Raw genomic sequence first — 15,326 nt, 5'->3', positions numbered from 1 at the left:
ATAAACATTCAGTGTTTAGTAAAGGCCTCTATACAGATTAGAAAATTCTGCAGAAAATGTATTAAATAAAAAAAAAAACCAATCACTCACCTGGTAAATCCTTGGCTGCTCCAGGACTGATGATCTGCCTCTTATACAGTGTGTCCACCCATATCCTGTCCACCGCCATTAACTTAAGAACGGCGGCAGCTATAGACATAGAAGTGGTGTCTAGGTATAGTAAAGTCGCCATGAGCTACGCAATGAAACTACCTATAGCGCCACCTGGTGGAAAACAACGGAGTTAGCATTTTTATCTCGAAAACGGAATGAGAGAGAAAAAAAGTGAATTAAAAAATTGTAGGGCATCATCAATTCAATACCAATTGACACCTTGCATACAGAAGTGCTATGATTTTAAACCTATGCCCCCCCCCCCAAAAAAAAACATTGAATGCTGGTCACGCATATGGCGTTCATTTAACTTTGATGCTCAAAGTGGCCACCGTCAGCTGCAATGCACATCTGGACTCTGGACAGCATACTGTATCTTGCTGCACGTTGTGCAATATGGTAGGTGACACGTTTGCACAAGCATCTGTAATACGTCGTCGTAGGTCCTGCAATGTTGGTGGAGGGGTCGCATACATCTGCTGTTTGATGTGACCTCACCGAAAGAAGTCCAATGGGGTCAGGTCAGGTAAGCGTGGAGGCCACTCTACGCAGTCACCATACCCAATGACTTGTAGGAAGGTCTCCATGAGGTATCGCTTCATGTTCGCAGCCTTGTGAGTTTTACACGTTCTAATCATATCATTTCTGTATGCAAGGTGTTGAATTGATGATGCTCTACAACCTTGTAATTCACTTTTTTTTCTCTATCTCGTTCCGTTTTTGAGATAAAAATGCTAACTCCGTTGTTTTCCACCAGGTGGAGCTATAGGTGATTTTATTGCATAGCGCATGGATACTTTACTATACCTAGACACCACTGCTATGCCTATAGCTGCCGCCGTTCTCAAGTTAATGGCGGTGGACAGGATATGGGTGGACAAACTGTAAACTGCAATATGTTCTGGTTTATGGATTCTTCATTCTGTAAGCTGTTTATTATTACAACAGGTTACAGCTGTGTTAATTGAGCTGAAACATCTCAGACAAGCCTATAATGGACTTTTGAGACATTCTCAAGATCCTGATGACAAGAAAGCAATGCAATGGATAAGCAGAGTACAGGCAATTAAGGTAAGATGACATACACCTCACAACGTGACAGCATTTTCCATTGCTGAAATATCTTTCCAAAATGGGCCACTGGCAGTGCTGAGATAAAAAACGTACTCAGCTTCCATTCCCTGGAGCTCCTCTGTACTTGTACTGCCTCTCCAGCTGGTCTTCTCCTTTATCCAGTGGGGGGGTTTAGGTGACCTTTTTTTTAACACATGGGTCAATTTTTTAAAAGATTTTAGTTGCATTGTGGATAAAGTGTTATTTATTCACCCATAATTAATAGACCTGAAACATATCGGCTTTTGCTTGAAAATGGATCTATGGAGGAGCTGAAATGTTGTTTGTCTACAAAGATTAGTTGAATAAATAATTGGTAATGGGCGAAAAGCGACTGTAAAATTCAAGATCCATACCGGTTACCTAGTATCCGTGCACCGACCCCAAACATGCAGCCCATGTAGCTATGGATTCGGCTGTCCGGATAATTAAAAATTAAAAACAGAAAATAGGGAATAAAGCAGGAGCGTTATACTCACTGAGTCTCCTGTGTGGCTGTAACACTACTTCCGGGGCCGCTCATTAGCCTCGTACATATTCATTGCTTCTCCCACCCACCGGCAGTTCCGGTGTCTGTAATTGGTTGCAGTCAGACCGTGGCCCCACCCTGTGTGACGTGTATGATTTGCAAGTATTCCTACCTACAAAGAATGGAGAGGTCTGCAAATTTTGGCAAAGGTACACATCAACTATGACAGACAGAATAAAAAAATCCAGAAAATCACATTGTAGGATTTTTAAATACTTAATTTGCATTTTATTGCTTGAAATAAGTATTTGATACAATAGAAAAACAAAACAATATTTGCTACAGAAACCTTTGTTTGCAATTACAGAGGTTAGATGTTTCCTGTAGATCTTGACCAAGTTTGCAAACACTACATCAAGGATTTTGTCCCACTCCTCCATACAGATCTTCTCCAGATCTTTCTGGTTTCTGAACTGTCGCTAGGCAACATCGAGTTTTAGATCCCTGAAATATTTTCTATTGTGTTCAGGTCTGGAGACTGGCTAGGCCAATCCAAGACCCTGAAATGCTTCTTACGGAGCCACTCAGTTAATGTGGCTGTGTGTTTCCAGTCATTGTCATGCTGGTTGACCCAGCCATGACCGTCCTTCAATGCTCTTACTGAGGGAAGGAGGCTGTTGGCCTAAATCTTGTTATTCATGACCACATCCATCCTTCCTTCAATAGGGTGCAGCCGTCCTGTCCCCTTTGCAGAAAAGCACCCCAAATTATAAAGTTTACACAGCCGTGCATCAAGGTTAGGACGATGTTCTTGAGGTTGTACTTATCCTTCTTATTCCAAACATAGCGAGTGGAGTTGATACCAAAAACGTCTATTGTGGTCTCATCTGACCACATGACTTTCTCCCATGCATTCTCTGGATCATCCAGATGGTCATTAACAAACTTCAAACGGTCCTAGACATGTGGTAGCATGAGCAGGGTCACCTTGCATGCCCTGCAGGATTCTAATCTATGACTGTGGTCACAGCTCTCTTCAGGTCATTGATCAGGTCCTCCAATGTAGTTCTGGGCTCTACTTCTTGACCTTTCTCAGAATCATCCTTAACCCACGACGTGAGATATTGCATGGAGCCCCAGACTGCAGAGTAAGAAGGCTTTTTAATGAAGAAATAGCAGGTCTGTGAGAGCCAGAATTCTTGCTAGTTGGTAGGTGATCCAATACTTATCTCATGCAATAAAAAGCAAATTAATTTTTTCCAAATCATACAATGTGATTTTCTTGATTTTTTTTTTTTTACTCTCTTTGTCACAATTGAAGTGTACCTGCGATACAAAATTACAGACCACTCCAGACGGGCGCTGTGCTGCGGGCGGCAGGCCATGCTGCAGGTGTGAAGCCCCACAGGTGTTGTATCAGTGCATACCTTCAGGGACTCCACGTAGCTGGTGCTGGTCACAGGTAGGGAATCTTCAGTTTTGATCGTGACGCCACTCTCAGATTTGCGGTCAGAGGGGACCGCCACTGCAGATTAGGAGGCACCTGGGGCTGATGGTGGGTGCAGTCGGGTGTAGTAGCCTCCTGAGAGTGAGGCAAGCCCCAGGGCCCTTTGTAAAGCTGTAGTACCACAAGTCGCAGAATGACCACACACAGGCAGAGTGTCTTTCAGGGTTTTTACTCACTTCAGGTGGCAGGGTGAGTAACCCGGCGTAGCTGGGATGAACCAGGTGGGAACCAGGTATCCTTCCGGCTGACTGTATGAGGGTGACTACAAACTCGCCTTCCTTAGCCCTTGGTGGTTTGGGGTGACCCCGACTTTGAGTCCCTATGGGGGTCACCCAGGGAAGATGCTCCAAGCCTCTCTCCCCTTCTTGTTTTGCCGTGTGCTTGTTCCCCGGGCCAGGCCACTCCAGCCTCTTGCCTCCTGTGACCTATGGGCCCTACTTGCGGTTACGTGGCTGCGGCTTTTGGTTGTTGTGGTGTGGGCTGTAAGAGCCCCACACCGGCAGGTTTAGCAGGGAAAGGTGAATCTATCCTCGCTTCGGGATCTGCCGCCCGGTTGGGCCTGGTGCTCTCTAGCAGTCTCCTTACTTCCCACTCCGTGCACTCTCTAGCTGAAGCTGGCTTTCAGGCAGCACTCCTAGTTGACCGTTCTCCCCCGTCTGTAGCCACTGCGCGGGCGCTGTTAGACAGCAACAGCCCCACAGGTCTGCTCCTCACTGAGCCCTCTGGAGTTCTCCTCTAACTGACTCACTGCTCCTCCTCTCCTGTTCTTGCCTACGCCACCTAGCAACCAGACTCTCCACCACACCCCTTGAGAGGAGATGGAGGCTTTTGGCCCCCTCCACTATTCCAGTGAAGGTCAAGGCTTTTCCCCCTCCTGGGATCCCCAGGGGTCCTCTCATGGGTACATGTGTGAGAGCTGATTACTATGCGCCTGTGTTCCACACCCCCGTCAGCCTTCTGGATTACCTGTGTTGTACTGTCCCCAGCATGGGTGCAGTACTCAGTGGTGCCTGACCAGGTCAGGGGCGCCACATTCCCCCTTAGTTATCACCAGCACGTCCTCGGGCTGCAAGACAACATTTTTAAAATGCATAAAACATTAAAACATGTAAAACATTTTTAAAAGCACCAGGTACCATACATCACCACCCTCCACCCACAAGTCCGTTAACCCACCCAAAACCCTTTCACGTTGGCCGCGACTTCAGCCACTTCTGGCAGGATGTAGAGGCGGCTTTCATGGGCTGGTGGTCTTCAGGGTATACCTGGCCTGGTGGATCCGCGCCTTCAGCCTCTTCTGGCAGGATGCAGAGGCGGCCTCCACAGTTGGTGCTGACCAGGTACCCTCTTTGTGGTGGTGAGCCAAGGCCCCATAAACAGGCGTGCTCTCTGGTTGCAGGTGAGCCAAGGCCCTATATACGGACGGGCTCCTCCTGGTTGCAGACGAGCCAAGCCCCTAAACAGGCTGGCCCTGGTGGTGGTGCCACTGGTGTAACTATTTACACTGCGAGAGTTTGTGGCTATAGCAAGTTCATAGCCTTAAAGTTTATTTCTCACAATAGTTTTTGTGGGCGCATTTCTTTAACGTTGCAAACAAAACTTCCAAAACTGTAACTTCTGTACTTCTTTTCTGTACTTTACTTTACTCCTCTTTTTCACTAGGGCGAGGGCACGTTGGGCACTGGCACCTGTGACTTTCCTGCTCTTTGTCTCTGTCTTCATCTGTGGTTGCCTCATCTATAGGTTCTGTGTCTTTCCTTTCTTGGTCTGCATCTGATTCCTTTTCTGTATCCGTTTCTTTATCTCTGTCTTGTCTTTCTTGTCTTTCTTGTCTTTCTTGTCTTTCTTGTCTTTCTTGTCTTTCTTGTCTTTCTTGTCTTTCTTGTCTTTCTTGTAGCATGGGATGGCTATAAGGTTTGTTGGGACATAGCGTTACGTCCAGAGCATACAATCCTCTTTCGCCTTGATGCAGGGTGAACTGAACGGAATCTCCCATCTTTAGATTTCTGCAAGGGTGTCCTCTTGGCAGATGAGCGTTCACATCTCTGCGGTTTACAAATATCCCTTCTTTTATTCCTGGTGCTACAATGAATCCATAGCCGCTTTTCAGATTAAAGTCTTCCACTACGCCATAACACAGGGGTCCTCTAGCCTGGGCTTTGGACTCTCTCAACAAACGCTTCTCCTTTAGGTCTCTGGCGGTGACTGCTCTCTGCTCTGGAGACTGTGGTGCTGGAGCAAACTGTGTTCTTCTGCGCCGTGTCTTGCGGGCTGGATCCATGCCTGTGGGCTCCCAGGTGAAGCTCTTAGGCAGCTCTTCTTCTGCAGAGGGGGTCAGGTCCTCCTCGTCCCAGCGGGAGTATGGCAGCATTTCCGGCTCTGAATACACAACTGCTACTGGTGGCACTGGAGTCGGAGTCAACCCTTCTGCTTCCTGGCCTCCTCTCCCCCTTAGTTCTTCCTGGCACTCCAGCTGTGGCAGTTCCGGGGATGGATGCTCTTCAGCCGGCCCAGGTGGGGGACTCCTTGGTGTAGCTGCTGCAGGAGTTATCAGGAGACTCTTTGGGGTATGCGGAGGGGGTATGTACTGGCTCACCAACCATTGTGGAAATTTGGCCTCCAGGTCAGCCCTCATCTGCCAATATGCAGGGTCTTCACCCACCGTGGGCTGCCTATCAGGGACCTCTGTGGACCGGGGAGCGGTGTCTGCTCTGGCCTTACAGGCCGGGGTAAATGCTGAGGTAGTCTTTTCTTGGCGGGCCGCGCCTGGCATGGCGGCGGCCTGGTCTTGGCGGGCCGCGCCCTGGATGGCGGCGGCCTGGTCTTGGCGGGCCGCGCCTGGCATGGCGGCGGCCTGGATCAGTGTCGCTGTTGCAGGGGGCTCTGTGCAGGCTGGGCTGGACGTCGCTGCAGCAGTCTGGGCTTGGCGGGCCGCGCCCTGTATGGCGGCGGCCTGGTCTTGGCGGGCCGCGCCCAGGATGGCGGCGGCCTGGTCCTGGCGGGCCGGGCAGGGCATCGCTGCAGGGACTGGGTCTTGGTGGGCCGAGCAGGGCATCGCTGCAGCCGCTGGGGCTTGGAGGGCCGCACCTGGCGTGGCTGCGGCCTGCTTCAGCGTCGCCGCACCGGACGCCTCTTCAGGGACCGCGGACGTGGCAGCAGGGGTCGGGGCACTTGCGCGGGCCGGGGCATCATTCGACTCACCCGTTGTTGGTAGCACTGGGGTCTGCGTCGTCGCCGTCCCGCCTGACACCCGGCGCGCAGCTCTCCCTTCATAGGCCCGAACCGCCGCGGTCATCTCCTGCAGTTCCATCCGTTCCTCCCGAATCTGCTCCACGACCCGGGTCTCCAGCCGGTTGCAAAACTGGGCCAGCTCTCGGTACCACCAGGCAGCGGAGCCTGGTTCTGGGTTCCTGCGGTCAGACGCCATTTCTTCTGCGCCGTCTTCTGCACGGTCTCCCAGCAGTGGACTCTTCGCTGCCTCCTGTAACAAGCTGTCCAGTTTCTGCTCTGCCTCTTTCAGCAGCTCCTCTCCCAGCAGCAGGCTTGTGGCTTCCTTTCCTTCCCGCCGTCTCTCGACGCTTCCACTCTCATAGCTGGCAAGGTCAGACCTCCGCAGGGGATCTCTGGGTAGCCACACCTCTTCGTGGGCGGTAACTTCTTCCAGCGCGGGCTGCTGTTGTTTTTCAGCGCGCTTTTCATGGTGGCAATATGGCGGCGCTTCCAATTTTTCAAGCGGACCGCCCAGGCACATGGTCACCTGTCTGAACAGGTCTAGTCCTTATCCTGTTCGTGACGCCAGATGTGAAGCCCCACAGGTGTTGTATCAGTGCATACCTTCAGGGACTCCACGTAGCTGGTGCTGGTCACAGGTAGGGAATCTTCAGTTTTGATCGTGACGCCACTCTCAGATTTGCGGTCAGAGGGGACCGCCACTGCAGATTAGGAGGCACCTGGGGCTGATGGTGGGTGCAGTCGGGTGTAGTAGCCTCCTGAGAGTGAGGCAAGCCCCAGGGCCCTTTGTAAAGCTGTAGTACCACAAGTCGCAGAATGACCACACACAGGCAGAGTGTCTTTCAGGGTTTTTACTCACTTCAGGTGGCAGGGTGAGTAACCCGGCGTAGCTGGGATGAACCAGGTGGGAACCAGGTATCCTTCCGGCTGACTGTATGAGGGTGACTACAAACTCGCCTTCCTTAGCCCTTGGTGGTTTGGGGTGACCCCGACTTTGAGTCCCTATGGGGGTCACCCAGGGAAGATGCTCCAAGCCTCTCTCCCCTTCTTGTTTTGCCGTGTGCTTGTTCCCCGGGCCAGGCCACTCCAGCCTCTTGCCTCCTGTGACCTATGGGCCCTACTTGCGGTTACGTGGCTGCGGCTTTTGGTTGTTGTGGTGTGGGCTGTAAGAGCCCCACACCGGCAGGTTTAGCAGGGAAAGGTGAATCTATCCTCGCTTCGGGATCTGCCGCCCGGTTGGGCCTGGTGCTCTCTAGCAGTCTCCTTACTTCCCACTCCGTGCACTCTCTAGCTGAAGCTGGCTTTCAGGCAGCACTCCTAGTTGACCGTTCTCCCCCGTCTGTAGCCACTGCGCGGGCGCTGTTAGACAGCAACAGCCCCACAGGTCTGCTCCTCACTGAGCCCTCTGGAGTTCTCCTCTAACTGACTCACTGCTCCTCCTCTCCTGTTCTTGCCTACGCCACCTAGCAACCAGACTCTCCACCACACCCCTTGAGAGGAGATGGAGGCTTTTGGCCCCCTCCACTATTCCAGTGAAGGTCAAGGCTTTTCCCCCTCCTGGGATCCCCAGGGGTCCTCTCATGGGTACATGTGTGAGAGCTGATTACTATGCGCCTGTGTTCCACACCCCCGTCAGCCTTCTGGATTACCTGTGTTGTACTGTCCCCAGCATGGGTGCAGTACTCAGTGGTGCCTGACCAGGTCAGGGGCGCCACACAGGCTTACTGCATTTGGCGGGCTGTGCTGCGTGCAGCAGGCTGTGCTGCGGGCGGTGGGCTGTGCTGCGGGCTTGGTGCTAGACGCTTTGCTGTGGGCGGTGAGGCAGGGACTGCTGTTGGCGGTGCGGGCTTCAAATAATGGTGCCTGGAGTCGGCGCGTGTGCAGATGAAGCTCTTGACTCAAGATCTCATCTGTGCACACGCCACCTCCGGCCCATTGATTCCCTACAGCGGACTTAAGGAAAATGGTGTCCTTAGGTGGTGCATGCGCAGATGAGATCTCGGCTTGTCATTGAGCCCTTAGCTCCATCTGCGCATGCACCATCTCCGGGCACCATTTCTTTGAAGCTCGCACCGCTGACAGCTTCTGGATGCTCCTCCTGTCTCACAGGGCCCACACCGAGTATCTGGGACAGGGACCCTGCTGCACCGCCTGCAGCATCGCAATACTTTACCACCGCCCCTGCCTTCTGTGACCCTGCTCCACCACCACTGCCACCCCTCCTCCTGTAAGAGAGCACCAGATTATAAGATGGACCCTGTATTTTTTTTCCTTTTTTTTTTTCTAAATTTGGGGTGCATCTTATAATTGGTGCGTCTTATAAAACGAAAAGTACAGTACTTATTTTCCCCACTGTACATATGCATGTATATACACAGATGTACAATGGCTTGGAAAAGTATTCATACTCCGTGAACTTTTCCACATTTTTTTCTCTTTAAACACAAAGTTAAATTGTATTTTATTGGGATTTTATTATATGATTTAGCAACACAAAACAACAATTTTTTGTGAAGTGTGAACGAAATGATACATGTTTTTCTTAATATTTAAAAAATATAAATCTGAATTTTGTGACATGCATTTGTACTCAGCTCCCCTGAGTCAATTCTTTATATGACCACTAGGGATGATCGAATACCTCAAATATTCGGCTTTGTGAATATTTACCAAATAGGTCGCCGCTATTCGACTTTTCGCGAATATTCAATGCGCAATGTAAGTCCAACTATTAATTAATAACCATAACAACTATTCGGAACTATTCGGGCTTCTCATAGACTTAAATTGCGCATCGAATATACGGTAGCGGCGACCTATTTGTCGGATATTCGCGAAGCTGAATATTTGAGGTATTCGATCATCCTTAATGACCACTAGTAATGAGCGAGCACCACCATGCACCGCTGCTCGGTACTCGTAACAAGCATTTTGAGTGGTAGTGCTGTAGTAATTGCAGTGAAAGGTGGTCACTAGTGATGAGTGAGCATGGTAGTGCTCCATACTATTGTAACTTTGGTAGTATGAGCCATTGTCCTATTGGAAGGTGAATCTACGCCCTTGTCTCAAGACATTTGTAGCCTCTAACAGGTTTTCCCCCAGGATTGTCCTGTATTTAGTTCCATCCCATCATCTCATCAACTTCAGTTTCTGCTTAAAGGGAACCTGTCAGGTCCCATATGCATTCTGAGCTATAAGCAGGGTGTTCTGTAGCCTAATACCCCCTTCCTACCCATCCCTTTCTTGTAATATTGTGGACTATGAAAGTAATAAAAAAACGTTTTATTACTTACATATTCACTATGTAAATGAGCAGGGTCTCTAGCCCCATGGGCATCACATCGCCCTGTGGGCGTCTGCATGTAGTCCGTGGTATCATGCCCCTGTGGGCGTGATACCATGGATTTACATGTGCGACGTCACAATCAGTCTTCAGATCCCGCGCGTGCGCACTTACCATTCCTGCAGCAGTCATCAGATTGCTCGCTTCTCTGCTTCAGATGCGCTCTGCACATACACAGAAGACTCCTGCACAGATGCACAGAGCGCATCTGAAGCATAGATGCAAGCACCCTCATGACGGCTGCAGGAATTGTAAGTACGCAGGCGCGGGAGCTGAAGACGCTGATGGTGACGTCGCACATGTAAATCCATGGTATCACACCCAAAGGGGCATGATACCACGGAATACAAGCAAACGCCCACAGGGCGATGTGACGCCCATGGGGCAAGAGACCCTGCTCATTTAGATAGTGAATATGTAACTAATAAAACATTTTTTATTACTTTCATATTCCACAATATTACAAGAAAGGGATGGTAGGAAGAGGGTAGTAGGCAACAGAACAAATAGCTCAGAATGCATTTGGGACCTGACAGGTTCCCTCTCAGAAAAACATCCCAACAGCATGATGATGCTACCACCACCATATTTGAAGGGGTATAAACCAGAAGGACAAGGAGTTATAAGGTCAAATAAAAAATACACATTTTATTAGAACAATCACATAAAAAGTCCCAAAGGACTGACTAAGACAATCACAAACAGTATATATAGAATACAATGCATAAGAAAATGTAATGGGTACAAGCACCCAGGCATCACACGGACAAAAGCAGTTAATAAAATCTGAATCTCCTGTAGACAATAATACCCTTGTAGTGGGAATAGTGGCTGCATTGATAAACAAGTCCAGAAATTTCAGGATGTATAATACATACCAACAAAGTACTAAGTGCTACAAAGTGCAAGAAGTACGTTCCAGAAGTGGACCCAAGGGTGCCAAGGAGTTCTCCAGTAAATAGACCCCATATTTAATACATATGTATAGTGTGAATTTGATGCCACACATAATGATTTTAGCTCAAAAAGTTCTACTTTGGTCTCATCTCACCAGAGCACCTTCTTCCACATGCTAGCTGGTTCTTCTACTTGGCTTTTTGCAAACAACAAATGGCACTACTTGTGGCTTGTTTCAAAAATGTCTTTCTTCTTGCCACTCTTTCAGAAAGGCCAGATTTGCTTGAGTATATGACTGATAGCTGTCCTGTGGATAGATTTGTCCACTTCAATTGTGAATCTTTGCAGCTACTCCACAGTGACCTTTTCTAATTAATGACCTCCTTGCTTGGGATGTCAGTTTAGGTGGACAACCATTTCTTGGTAGGTTTGCAGTTTTGCATCATTTTCACATGATGGATTCAATGTTGCTCTGTAAGATTTTCAGATCTTGGGCTATTTTTTTTTTAAACTTTACAATGCTTTACTCTTCTCCACAACTTTGTCCCCGACCTGTTTAGTTTGTTCCTTGTTTTAAATGATGCAGTTTGATTCCTAATATTATCAAACAAACCACTGAGGCCTTCACAGAACAGCTGTAGCTATACTTAAAAATGTGGAATAGTTCACTGGGTATGAATAGTTTTTCAAGGCATTGTAAATGTATATACACACATCAAATACATACACATGTATATACAGTATACACATGCACATTTGTATATACACACTGCACACATACATATGTATTACCACAGCACAGACACATATGTGCAGCAGGTGAAATATACATAAAACAGACATATAGGACACATACACATGTATATAGATACAGCACACATACACATATATATATTCATATAGCAAACACATACATATGTATATACTTACAGTACATACATAGACACACACTACAGAGGGCAAACTAGACTGTCTTCTCTTCAGTTCCTCTAAACTTCTGCCATGTAAATAACCCTTGATGACATCATGGTCACATGACTGTGATGTCACCAATGGTCCTGCTGCAGTCTTAACTTTGAAAATTACCTTGATAATACAGAACTTGTATTATCACTACAATTTCTGCTTGAAACATGGTGGAGGGTGTGGTCTATGGTCAATGGCCCAGTTTGCTCCCCTTTTATTGCTGGATCATGTGCCAACTTGTGGGAACACTTTGGGGGACGGCATTTTTCTGTTTTAGCATGATTGTTCCCCAGTGAACCAAGTAAAGCCAAGTAAAGTCCTTAAAGACATTGTTGGGTTAGTTTTGTGTGGAACAACTTAACTGGTCTGCACATAATACTAACCTTAACCCCACTGAACATCTTTGGCATGAACTAGAACGCAGAGGCCAGGGGCGTATCGCGCGGTCGCAGAGGTCGCCATCGTGACCAGGCCCGGCAGGTTAGGGGCCTGGTGCCCGCCCTACAGATCAGCAGCTGGCTCCTCTCTGTGAGCTGTGCTGTTCAGTGGCAGACCACGCGGTCGCTATATGGCCTGTGAGTCACACGCAGCAATGATTAAGCATAGAGCGGCGCAATGCTTCTTTATTCTCCCCCTGTGACTGCGCGCGACGTCTTAGGGCAGCAGAGCGCAGTGTTGTCACCACTGTGTGACTGCTGGGCTAAGACTGCAGAGCACAGAGCGCAGGATGGGAGGATGCTCTGACCGGAGAGGTAAGGACTTGTTGTTAGTTTTTTTTAATCAGTGATTACATTGTGGCCACAGACCTAGGAAGTTGCATTATACATGGAGGTCTATGGGGCTGCATTATACACGGAGGTCTATGGGGCTGCATTATACATGGAGGTCTATGGGGCTGCATTATACACGGAGGTCTATGGGGCTGCATTTTACACGGAGGTCTATGGGGCTTCATTATACATAGAGGTCTATGGGGCTGCATTATACATGGAGGTCTATGGCCCTGCATTATACATGGACTATAGGAGTGCATTATACATGGAGGAGTCTGGGGCTGTATAATGCAATATCAAGCACACCATATACATGACTATGGGGATGCATTATACATGGACTATAGAGGTCCATAATACATGGAGGATTATGCGGCTGCATAACACAATATGAAGGACACTTTATACATGGACAATAGGGGTGCAATATACATGGATGAGTATGGGGCTGTATGATACAATATGATGGACAGCTTATACATGGATTATAGGTGTGCATTATACATGGAGGACTATGGGGCTGCATAAAGCAATATGAAGGTCTATGGGGCTGAATTATAAAACCTGGAGGACTATGGGGGTGCATTATAATATATGGAGGACTATGTGATGCAGTGTAATATATAGAGTACTATGGGGTGCATTATTTATGGAGAACTATGGGGTGAATTATAATACATGGAGGACTATGGGAGTTGCATTATAATAGTTGGAGGGCTATGATGGCTACTTTATACATGGAGGACTATGGAAAATGCATTATAATACATGGAGGACTATGGGGATGCATTCTAATATATAAAGGGTTATGTGGGACCCTTTATACTATATGGAAGGCTATGTGGGAGCCATTATTGTATTTGGAGAACTATATACCAGGGGGACAAAGATACAAGCATGGGATGGAAAAGTTTTATGCTCTGCTATGCAACTTTTCTCAGCACATAGCTTCCCATGCTCTGATATGGGAAAGCTAGGTGGTGAGGGGAAAGATATGTAGCAGATCATGGGGAAGCTGGGTGCCGAGGACAAGATGGATATCAGAACATAGGAAAGGTGGGTGCTGACAGAAAGAGGGATTTCAGATCATGGGAAATCTGGGTTCTGAGGGATAGAGCCAAGTGTCGGTGTCATTATCCCATACCCAGAGTGTCGGTGCATGGAAGGAGGAGGGGCTCAGGTCTAAACTTTGCATTGGGGCCCATCAAACTCTATTTATGCCACTGGCAGAGGTCCTTTTTTATCATCAGTAGCTTACATCACAAATGGTTTTCTAGATGAATGGCCAAAAATTTCAACAAACACGCTTCAAAATTTTATAAAAATCTTTCCCGAAGTGAGGAAGCTGTTATGCTTGCAAAGGGGTAACTAACTCTATATTAAGGCCTATAGATTTAGAAATGAAAGTCTTAAAAGCTCATGTAGAATTTTATGTCTAAAGGTGGCTTTACACGCTACGATATCGCTAAAGGCATCGCGTTGGGGTCACGGAATTTGTGACCCACATCCGGCCGCTTTAGCGATATCATTGTGTGTGACACCTATGAGTGATTTTGAATCGTCGCAAAAACGTTCAAAATCGCTCATCGGTGACATCACTCCATATTCCCAATTATCGCTGCTGGTGCTTGGACGATGTTGTTCGTCGTTCCTGCGGCAGCACACAGAGCTACGTGTGACACCGCAGAAACCAGAAACATCACCTTACCTGCGGCTGCCCGTAATGAGGAAGTAGGTGGGCGGGATGTTATGTCCCGCTCATCTCCGCCCTTCCGCTTTGATTGGGCGGCCGCTTAGTGACGTTGCTGTGACGCCGAACCAACCGCCCCCTTAGAAAGGAGGCGGCTCGCCGGTCACAGTGACGTCGCTAGGCAGGTAAGTAGTGTGACGGGTCCGGGCGATTTTGTGCGCCACGGGCAACGATTTGCCTGTGTTGCACAAACGATGGGGTAACGATATCGCAGCGTGTTAAGCGGCCCTTAGTGTCCCAATACTTTTATCTATAGATTGTAATATATCCTTATTATATCCAACTTTTGGGACCAGCTGACTGATCTATTTGTGCTAAGCATGAAAAAAAATGATATTAAAACCAAGAATGGCATGAAAGTATGAAATAAATTTTGAAATATAACATTTATATTCAATTTGATACCTTTTCCCACCTAATCCTATTTCCATATTTGTAGGATAATTGACTGTAAAGAACTCTTCTACTATCTTTATTAGGAATGTAAGTAGATTTTAGGTTCACAGAAACATAATATTTTACATCAATAATGGTTCTCATTTTAGGATTCTTTGAAACTCCTTCAAGAGCAACATAACTTGAATCAAATCTTTCCAATGAAGAGATGTCAGGAATAAAAGGAAACATATGAAAAGTTAAAAAATGTTGTGTTATTGTAAGATATTGTCTAAGAAAATAAAAATGTGGTGGTACTATGAGTCACTGCACTGCATCATTTCCAACTAGTACTGAAAACAGAATTTAAGCACTCCATAAAGTCAGCACTGCTCCTAATTCTTGTTGATTAAATAGTCCAAATTTGACTTCTATTCAACAAAAAGCTATTGGTGAACTTAGAAAGAATATGGTCATCATAGTCAGTGCCTCAGACAAGGAAGGATCACTGATGAAGCGAAGAGGAGCTGAATTATATAAGAATCAAGTCTTCAATACTGAATATTTGTAAAACCTATTGTGGACAGTCTGTTGAACCCACCTCTGATCAAAGCTAATTTGGAGAAACTACTCAATGAAGCTTTACATTTGGGTGATCTGAGTAAAATGATATAGAGTGATTTTCCGGTAATGCCAATTCCTCTCCTATTGAGACCCATAATCTCAAACATTGAATCTCTCAATTAGAG

The 15,326-nt window shown here is 47.4% G+C and overlaps 1 protein-coding gene across 1 annotated transcript in view; it reads left to right on the top strand.

Annotated features, from left to right (window-relative positions):
• LOC142293071 (uncharacterized) overlaps nucleotides 1–14,885 on the top strand; it is a 137,444-nt gene extending 122,559 nt beyond the window's left edge. Inside the window, exons 11-12 of the mRNA XM_075337807.1 lie at nucleotides 1,102–1,224; nucleotides 14,748–14,885. Of these exons, the coding sequence (XP_075193922.1) occupies nucleotides 1,102–1,224; nucleotides 14,748–14,819 (195 nt within the window). The 3' untranslated portion in view covers nucleotides 14,820–14,885. The remainder of the gene's footprint in view (nucleotides 1–1,101; nucleotides 1,225–14,747) is intronic.
• Nucleotides 14,886–15,326: the final 441 nt, after the last annotated feature.

The sequence above is a fragment of the Anomaloglossus baeobatrachus genome, chromosome 1, assembly GCF_048569485.1.
Source record: "Anomaloglossus baeobatrachus isolate aAnoBae1 chromosome 1, aAnoBae1.hap1, whole genome shotgun sequence".
Lineage (NCBI taxonomy): Eukaryota > Metazoa > Chordata > Amphibia > Anura > Aromobatidae > Anomaloglossus > Anomaloglossus baeobatrachus.
The sequence above is the reverse complement of the archived record's forward strand: the minus strand, read 5'-3'. Positions and strand labels throughout refer to the sequence as shown.